At 43.5% G+C, this 9857-nt stretch overlaps 1 protein-coding gene across 1 annotated transcript in view; it reads right to left on the minus strand.

The window, feature by feature from the left end:
• KIAA1549L (KIAA1549-like ortholog) overlaps positions 1-7860 on the minus strand; it is a 55266-nt gene extending 47406 nt beyond the window's left edge. Inside the window, exons 1-5 of the mRNA XM_009872839.1 lie at positions 7521-7860; positions 6344-6456; positions 4520-4739; positions 3518-3651; positions 2685-2847 (exon numbers count right to left, since the gene is read on the minus strand). Coding sequence (XP_009871141.1) covers positions 2685-2847; positions 3518-3651; positions 4520-4739; positions 6344-6456; positions 7521-7860 — 970 coding nt within the window. The remainder of the gene's footprint in view (positions 1-2684; positions 2848-3517; positions 3652-4519; positions 4740-6343; positions 6457-7520) is intronic.
• Between the last annotated feature and the right edge of the window lie 1997 nt (positions 7861-9857).

Raw genomic sequence — 9857 nt, forward strand, 5'->3', positions numbered from 1 at the left:
CCTGCTGCTTACTCTCTCTAAGTTTTCCTGGAGAAACAAGATGACACTCTATGATGATTCTGTGATTTAATCCCTACTTAACCCAGACCACTATTTTAATCTAAAACAATATTAAAATAAACCCGGATCAGATTCCACCAATCAGAGAATGCAGTTCCATCTGAATTACAAATGAGAATAACAAAACTGTGAACACACCTTGCAGCTCTCTGCACCACTTAAGGTATTACTACTGTCTGTGTCTACATCTGTAAGAAACTGATGTTTGCTGGTTTGATGCCTTTTGTTAGATTTTTCCATCTCCAAAGTGCATTAGGCTGTGAATTTCAATATGCTGCTAATTCGTTATACAGCTCAGCATTTTTTCAATAGATTTATGCAATGCAGAAAGCATTAATGTCTGGAACTTAATTCAGAAAATACCCACGCTTTGCATGTTGATAGGCTGCTATTGAGTTACCTTGATTTCTAAATTCCGAAGTGGCTTGAAATAGTAAACACTGTAAAGGACCTGATTACGCACAGTAACTGCTTTTGAGGAGGGATTTCAAGGCACGTCCCGAGCTGTGCATTTCCATGACAGACTGCGAAGGCTCTGGAGGAGCCGCCAGAGTCTACTGGGAAATAACACACGCCGAGAACAGCTGCAATATTTGTGTGATAAACTGAAACAACTACGCTGCCACGTGAATAAGCATCAAATGCTTTTCAAAGTAAACATTTTCACAAGACACACTATCAGTCTGAAGCCATAAACACTTTGTGCGCATTAAGTTCATGAGATTGCAGTATATCCGCTGCGTTGGGAATAAAACTGAGAACTCCAAAATGAAATACAAGCCATCAGGAGTTAAAGGAGCGCTAGCTAAAGACTTTATTGGGTCAGTTCATCATGTGCTGGCATCAGCAGAAAGCAGCAACATCACACAAGGCTCTTACTGTGTGACAAATGGCCTTCACAGCTCCTGACTACCAAGCATACACCTGTATTGCCTTAGTGAGAAGTACCATGATCCTTCCCCATTGCACAGGCCTATTTTGGAGGTCAAAACACTTGAACGGATTGCAGCCATCAGCAGAACTTCCTCAGGCTTTCTCCTTGTGCTCCTGGATGCCCGGTGAAGGCAAATCCTCACACAGGGCACTCTTCGGACAGGCCCACCCACTAGCCACTCACCAAGGAAGGAGCTTGTCTGATGAGGAACGGTCTGCATCCCTCTCTAGGTCCCCAAGCCCATCCTTTGTCAATAGCCTCCCTTGGCTGTGGACAGACTTGAAGACAAGACAAATCTACCCTGACTTAGACAGGTAACACCTCATGAATAATGTAATTCCTTCTTTTTAAAGGATTTGCACAATCACCAGAGTTAGTGGTGACTCCTGACTGCCTCAAAGCAGAGCTACCCCATGGGCAGCTCCTTGTGCAAGTAAATGATGAGGAATTGCACAAGATAATTGTTCTGCTGTTGGGCTGTTTGCAAAAAAAGTAAATGGACTGATAAAAAAAGTAACTTGTGTTTTCCCCAGTGCTCACGTTTTAACAGCCTGGTTTGTGCTCAGAAAATGAATAAGCACCTTAAAAATTTTACCTACTGCTACAAATTCACACAGCTCAGTGTTGCGATCATAAAGGCACATTTGTCTCTACCCTTATGTGCCCAATTATTTCAATACTTGTGAAAAAGAAAATACAAACTGTTCCATCTCTGACTTAGGCTTACCAGTGTGCTTGATAACCACAAGAAGCTTAACCAGATCTTTACTGGTAATTGAGCCCAGTATTTCAAATTTAACAGGCGTCTCATGAAGATTTACACAGCGAGATCAGCTGGAACCTGCCCTTCCTTACACAGAGCCCATTACCAGGCACTGACATATCCAGCATCTCCCTTGCCTCCTCTCACTTCCAGTGGACACTGATCTCCAGTGAAGGGATAACCCAGCTTTACAGTGACTTTAAGAAGCAGATTAAACAGAAATCCCCCTAATCAAATGTCTTGTGCCTTTATTCACTTTAGAGAAATTCGCATGCAGAGTCAGAGAGCATGTATGCCATATAGGCTGCCCAGACATACCCCTTTCTCTAGCTTTCCAATCTCTGACTCTTCGTTACAATTGAAATGCAAGTAAATTATTGACGCTCAAGTGCTCAGACCACATTTTAAACTGAGGATGAAGTTCAGCAAATACACTTACAGCTTCTTTAAGAGGCACAGACAGAGCTCACCCACTACCCAAACGTGCCCTCGCGACCCAGCCCTGTCAGGAGAGCAAGCACCGGGGCCGAGTCTTCCAGTGAGGCAAAGGGCTATGCTGAAGATGAATTTCATGTGCTGTGCTAGGTTTTCCTGAAATGGACAACTGAGAACACTCTGTATTTTTTTTTGTACAAAATTACATTTTTTTTTGTTGGGAAGCTGGCACAGGCTTTTTTTATTATTAATGAGAGTATACATGTGTTTTTCTTAATTATCTGCCAGTGTTTCTAGCAACTAAAGTAAACACTGAACCCACAGCCCCTCCAATCCTCCCATTTTCTTTTTTTTTTTTCATTAAACAAGAAGGTAGTTTTTAAAATAGTCAGCAGATCTGTGAGCTAGATGACAAAGTTTACGGTGCTTGTAAAGCGAAAGCCCAGCGCTGGCTCATCTGAAGGAGCTGTGCGCTGGGCAGTGCGTACTTACACTCGGCAATGGTGAGAGGCGGGTAGGTCAGGTAGAAACCCACCAGCTCAGCCGACAGCTGATTAAGAAGGTTGCTGGAAATAGTGCCATTTAGAGTTGTGCTTTGATTCTTCACTACATAAAACAGAGTGACAGCTTGGGAGACATTAGAGGTATTCAAAATCTGAAACAGAGATAAAGAAATAATGTGCACCCCTGTTCCAGCTCAGTTAAAAAAAAACCCATAAAACAAAAAAAACCACAACCACACACACAAAAAAATCAAAATCACAAAAACAAACAAAACCCTCCCGACCAAACCAGTGCAAACTTGGGAAATGTTAGCAAAGCATAAGTGTTGGCCCACTATATACATAAAGGTCTGCAAAAATTAGGCCCTTAATAGTAAATATAGATCTGCAAGTATGGAACTGGAATGCATCCCCAAAAAAAGAAAGAAATGTAATTTTCTGAGTTCAGAGCTTGCAAAGAGTTATGCAGGTCACTATCTTTATACCTCAATAGCCTCACTGAAAACAAGTAGTGTCAGAATAACATATCCAGTAAAAATATAAATTTGGAAGAATATTTTTAACTATTTATTTTTTGAATATTGCTTAAATGATTTAACTGCAAATAGTAAAATTCAAATTCATGAAAATAATAGTAACAGTCTTCTATAAATCATGCATTTATAAGTCTTCCTGCACTACATAAAACAACGTTATTTCAGATAAAACAAACTTTCTTCCATAGTGCATGCCAAAGGCATTATGAAATACAAATACACACATATAGAAAAGAATAACCCCAGGAGTTTGGCGAGAGTTTTGGCAAAGCACACATCATTGTACCTGAACTGTTAAGTTGTTGCTGGTGTTTAAGACCTTTCTTTCGGCGTCCTGAAATGCTCTCTGTAACCGTTGCTCCATGGTCTGAACAAATTTGCATGACTGGATATTGTCTGTTTGACCCACAAACTGCAGCTCTGGAAAAGGAAGAACGCATTTGTACACAGATAAAATATTCTTGGTTGCATAACTCATGTAATGCCTGGCAGCAAAATGATCAGTTTACAAATTAAGCAGGTGAAAATAATGGAACATCAGTTTATGTCGTTCAGGTACTACACTAAACTAGCTTTAACTAAGACAAAATGCAAAAATTAGATTCCATTATTAGAGCCAACAGTCTCCACAAACAAATGGAGATTGTTTCTGCAGTGATATATCAGGTGGTAAGACCAGTTCACTGTGCATATACTTACTCAGAGCCAGGCAGTAAGTGAACTCATTCTAAAAACCAAGTTACATTCTTAGATTTTGCAGGTCATTTGCTCTTGCAAGACAATATTGATTCTCATTCTGTTTGTGCTAGGAAAAACATACATAACCAGGTAACTGCAGTAAGAATATGCATACAAACACGTAAGCACACACGTAAGAAACCTTTTTACAACTGAGTATCTTCCTTTACAACACTACCTGCCCTCTTGTATCTTAGGCTGCTCTGCTGAGCTGCCAGTGCTCTGCACTGATACTTGCTACCTTACATAGTGACCCTGGGTCAGAGGGCTGGGACCTAAGTCAAATCTACCAGATTCAGACAGAACAATATATATACACCTGTATCATATAGTTATGTTCCTCACCTGATCGTCCCCAAAAGCAGCACTCAGGCTACACCACAGCCTGGCAATTCAAGTCCATTTTAATTGCGTGACAAGTCTTAGTCAAGCGCATCGCCGTGACTCCTCTTTAATTCAAGGCCACTTCGCTTTGGAATGGTGACAACCAAGGCGACAGCAGCGTGCACAAAGCCCTCAGCCCCAGGCAGGCAGGCAGACCCTCGCTCACCTGTTTTCAGCTGGAAGTGATAGGCAGGAAGGGGCTTCCAGGGCAAGGCCAGGGCCGCCACGGACTGGAGATGCGGTACGTGCTGCTTGATGTCTGCTGTGGCGTTGCTAATGCCATATGCAAGTAGCCTTTCAATTACAGCAGCTGGAATAAAAACCATTCTGCCCCACGTAACGTAGTAACCAACCGTTACGTTATTTGCTTGCTCCAGGATTTCAATCTAAAACACACAAGGAAACATTTTTTACAAATTTTGGTTGAAGTTCATCAGCTGTTATTTGATGGGACTTCTCATTCTGATTATAGATCCCTTGCTGAGCTTTTATCCTGTAATCCCCTATAAACAGGATCAGTTAGTGTCAGATCAGACACAGCATTAGCAGAACTGCTCAGGGAGCTTTAGACCCAGCCCACACAAAGTGTGCTCTGAACTGCAGCGGTGCAGTATTGCTACCACAGCTCACGTACCTCAAACCTAAACTGAGGCTTCATAGAATCATGGAATTGTCAGGGTTGGAAGGGACTTTAAAGATCATCTAGTTACAAACCCCCGCCATGGGCAGGGACATCCGCCACTAGATCAGGCTGCTCAGAGCCCCATCCAGCCTGGCCTTAAAAATTCCCAGGGATGGGACTTCCACCACCTCTCTGGGCAACCTGTTCATTCATGTACATAAACTGAGACATTTTACTTATGAACGTAAAAATACAGAGAATCCAGACCTCCTAGCTCCTACTTCACACCAGAAGTTCACTGACTTTGTGCATTCTTCAACTTCAGCTGTCTCTTCTATACTATCTTCCTATAGTGTCCCAGCTAGACATTAGAAATGACAAACCACAAGAATGAACACAGTGAGCCAAAACACGAGTTGAGTTTTACCTCAAAATTCTGTGTTTTCTAAAAAGTTTAAGCCCTGGAACTGTTCCTCCACACCAAGTTTTACCTGGTTTTCTCAAAAAAATAAAAAGGCAGCTTCTCTCAGGTTTACAAGGTGGGAAAGTAAGTCTGACAGTTTACAGTGCTGCTGCTGAGGCTCAGGAATATACAATTCCCAAACCAACTAACATAAGCCAAACTTGCAGTAATAGGCCAAGGGGACAAAAGTAAACCTGCTGCCCTCTATTTTGAGAAAAATTACTTTTTCCCTTCCTGGCGGCTTGGGTAAGGATAACTCATAACAGCCTGGGAATTGCAACAAACCCCTGCCTGAGTGCATGGCAACTTGTGCTGCAGAGAAGAGTGTCCCAGCGACCCACCTCAGCCTGCTCTCACACGCAGCAGTGCAGGAGTTTGTGCAGTTGAGCTGCCAAGTGATGAACACGTCTCCCTCATTTATTTTCAACAAAATACATTTTCTCCTTGCTCAGGCTTTCCATCCCAATGGAATTGCTCTTGTCAGACCCTGGGTTTTCAAACCAGGGAGCAGACTGGCAGCAGTGACACCCCACTCGCCAGCCCTGCCCCGGCAATTGATCCAGGCTGAGGGTGGCGGCGTTTGGCTAAGCGTGAACCACAGTCATTCCTCAGCTGCAGCAAGAGCTGAAAACTGTCAGCAGTCATTTCCCAGAATCTACCAAAAAGAAATTTGCATTTCCCCCTTCTGCTCCATCAGATAAACTGTAACAGCTTTGCAGCAGAACTTATATTTTCAGAGGCCAGAGTGGATGCCACCTGTGCCTGCTCTCCATAGGAAAAGCTCAGTGCCCCACTCCAAGAAGCTTCCTGCATCCAGAGGCTCCACTGGAGCTGCTGCCAGCTGAGATTCTCTTGCTGAGAGAGCCGTTTTGGGGAGATCACACAGGCAAGCCAGATATGCTTACCTGAACACTGATGTTTTGGTTGAAAGCTTGTCTCAGCACTTGGTTAAGGCCTTTTCTCACACTCTCCTTGAAGAGACTGCTGACCAGCATCCTCCTTGTGTTTAGAAACAGAACTGCGGAACAACAAAAGCCACATGTTGGTTTGAGACATTACCATGGTATCATTTGGCTTTTTTAACTAGTTTTACTATGGGCTAACTGGGTAGAGATCACCAAAGCAGCAGCAGATTTGCAGCAGCTCCAAAGGCAGCAAGAAGTGCAGGGGCTCAGCAGTGCCCCCACGTTCCCTATTCATCCCATGGCAATAATCCACTGTTTTCAGAGTGAGGTCCAGCAAATGCAATTTCTTCAGCCACAAGATGCCATTCTGAGTGAGCTCTGATGCCACTCAAATGCCTGTGGACAGGCTGCTGCAGCATTCCCTAAGGACTGAGCTGGTGCTGCACAGGCAGGATGTGTGCTTCACGCCGTCACAGTAAGAGTTAAGGAAACATGGCACGCCACTGATACAATTATTTCCCGTTTAGGAAATGTCTGCACACTTTCTTTGTTAACATTATCACTAGCTTTTTTTTTCTTTTATTTGCAGAAAGAATTTTACAGCTGCACTTAAGTACTTTCAGTGATATACTATATACAAGCTACTTCTATCTTTAGAAATAGTTGTTGTACTCATCATGCTAGGGATGCAGATATTTAGCAGCTACTAAACACACATGAGGTCCAAATGTTGTCTATGTCACTGTCTCCGGTATCATTCAGGTCTATATAAGGTCATAAATCCTTTTATGTAGCTATTGCTAAGATGTCCGAGATACATACACCTTATGGTGCTGCACTATGCTACCATAGCGAGCCCATATGAAGCCTGGGCAAGGGATCTCTACAGACTTCTTTGGTTTAGAGTTCTTACAGCTAAGGAAAAACAGCTAGAGCCAGAAGTGGTACATTTCACAAAGAAAACTGAAAATCCTCCTGTTTTAAAGTAATATAAAATCCAAGCTGTAAATAAAGCCAATGCTGCTGTTATCTAACAACGCTGCACTTCTGTTAGCGCAGCAGCCATGTCCCCAGATTAATCACTAATGTCCCCACTCTCTTTGACCCTTGAGTGTATCTCCCACTCATCACCAGTTGCCTCTCATAGACACGCAAGGTCCTTCCAGCAAATTCATACCTGTTTTAACCATAAGGTTCCTGGAGAGCCTGCAGTCCAGGGGAGGAGCTGCTGTCATGTTAGCGAAAGCGGCTGCTGCGGTGGTTTCGGCATGAGCGGAGGTGCTTTCCAGGCGAGTAGGGGGAAGCCTAGTTGTTTTCGCTGATGCTGTAATAGATGTCAAAGCTGCTGTAATTGTCAGTGGATATGGGGTTGACGTTTTGGTGATTTCTGAGCTTGGGAACTTCTGGATGTCAGTTACTGTTGTTTCTATCTGCCTTGGTATGGGTGCTGTGGGTGCTACTGTGGCAGCTGTGACCATGCTGCTTTTAGGGGTTACGAGCATAGCTGCCATGTCCATGGGCGATGCAGTTGTGTTTCTTGTTGCAAAAGGAAATTCTGCATGTGTTTCTACCAAGCTTATATCTGATGCCAATTTCGTGGCAGTGTTATTTTTTGTTAGTGTCAGTATTGGTGTGCTTAAAGCCATCACGGATGGCAAAGGTGTGTTCTCAGTGCCTAGAGAAAAGAATGAAGGAGGCGGCACTGGTGAAGCTGGAGATGATTTTCTTGTTAGTGGTTTTGCTTCTGAAGTTCCTACTGTAGGTATTGCACCAGAAGATACGCCAGATAACACTGTAATGACAGAATGGGTAAAGTTGGTTGTTGACAAAAAAAGAGAAGTTAGTTGTGTTGGTGATGCATGGACAGAAGTTATGATGACAGACTGCAGAGCACTGGTGGCAGGGGTTTGCAATGGGATGCCCTTATTAGATGTACCTCTGGGAACTATGCTATGTCTTGTAGCACTTGTGTCCCCCTCCTCCACACTGAATGTAGCTGAGTTTTTATCAGCTGTAGCCAAATAACCAGAGGATTCTAACTGGTTATCTGCAAATTCTGGCAAATTTCCAGAACTGATGTCTTCTTCTGCAATAAAATTATGCAAGAGAGTTGACCTAGAAGGGTTGGTTACAGGAGAGGGGAACTTGGCTGGCAGTATGCTGTGGACAGCTCTGTTTTCATTGCTAGCTGAAAGAGTTGAGTCGTCAGAGACCTGAAAAGCCTGCAAGGGTGTTGTGCCTAAGGTTTTTGTCAGTAAAGTAATCTTTCCAGCATCAGTTGTCTGCGATTCTAGAGAGCTAGGGGAAGTACCTCTATCATTAACAGAAGGCCCATATAAATGGAGAGGTGCTTCATAGTGTGTACTGATATTAGTGCCCCCAACAGTCGAGGAATTAGCAGTGTTTTCAGTTGTACTTCCACGCTTTTTTTGCAGGGGCTCAGGCACTGTAAAAGTGGCAGCAAGTGATGAAGACTGAATAGGAGATGTTTTCAATGTGAAGGCATCTACCTCAAATGCTGGAAAGCTATACATCATTCCAGGAAAGGGTGAATTGGAAACATTTTGACTAGAGTTCGCATATGTATAGTTTGCTGAAGGGGTGAAGAGTAGGTCCTTATCTGTATTAACTTTCTTCTGCAGACTTGAAACTGCTGAGTATGGTGCATGGTACTCCAATGGAGAAGTACTTGGGGGAACTTCTCTTGTTGCTGTTTTGACTGAAGTTTTTGCCAAAGGAATACTAATGCTGGCTGATGACAGCAATGCCGTATTGGTCCATGAAGAAGCTGAAGTTGTGACTTCAGGAGAGCTGACAGGATCTACACTGCTTTCAGAGTCTGCATTTGAAATCCCAGAAAAGCCAGAGCTGTGGTTGTCCATCATCATTGTCATGGAAATGGGTGATGGCAGCGTATCCCACACTGAAGGCATGACAGAGGTAAGGGGCTTTCTATCAACTGAACGTGAAACCTGATCAGAGGTAAAATGATTTAAAGCTCTTTGAGGTGAATATTCTGCATGTGGGGTCAGAACAGTGGGTACTCTGCTATTTCTGTCCTCATTCGCAGTTGCATCTGGACTTTCTGCATCCTCAGGTAGAGCAGTCACCAAGATATAAGTAGCAGATTTATTTGTGATAGCAGGTTCAGGTTTTGAAAAGCCTGTAGTGGAAGTAATTAACAGCACTGCAGCTAGATCAGGACTAGTCACGGCTGTTTCCAAAACAGTGCCTAGTATCTTTGATCCTTTGGAGAGTTTACTGGTTTGGCTACCAGAAGAAACTTTGGGAAGCTGAGATCTGTAAGGCAGACCACCAGTGGCATTAAATTCCATCGATATCTTTGCGGTCACCCTTCTTGTGAAAGGCTGTTGAGCAGTTCTCGCCACAGGAAAGCCATCAGAATTTGGGAGAGCACCCACAGAAGCAGTTGGGAGTCGCATGCCATTCACCTGAGACACTCTCTCGGACAGGTCTTCTGCAAAAGTCTGATTCAGAGGCATCACAGAGTGCT

This window comes from Apaloderma vittatum, unplaced genomic scaffold (genome assembly GCF_000703405.1).
Source record: "Apaloderma vittatum isolate BGI_N311 unplaced genomic scaffold, ASM70340v1 scaffold36707, whole genome shotgun sequence".
In the NCBI taxonomy this organism is placed as follows: Eukaryota; Metazoa; Chordata; class Aves; order Trogoniformes; family Trogonidae; genus Apaloderma; species Apaloderma vittatum.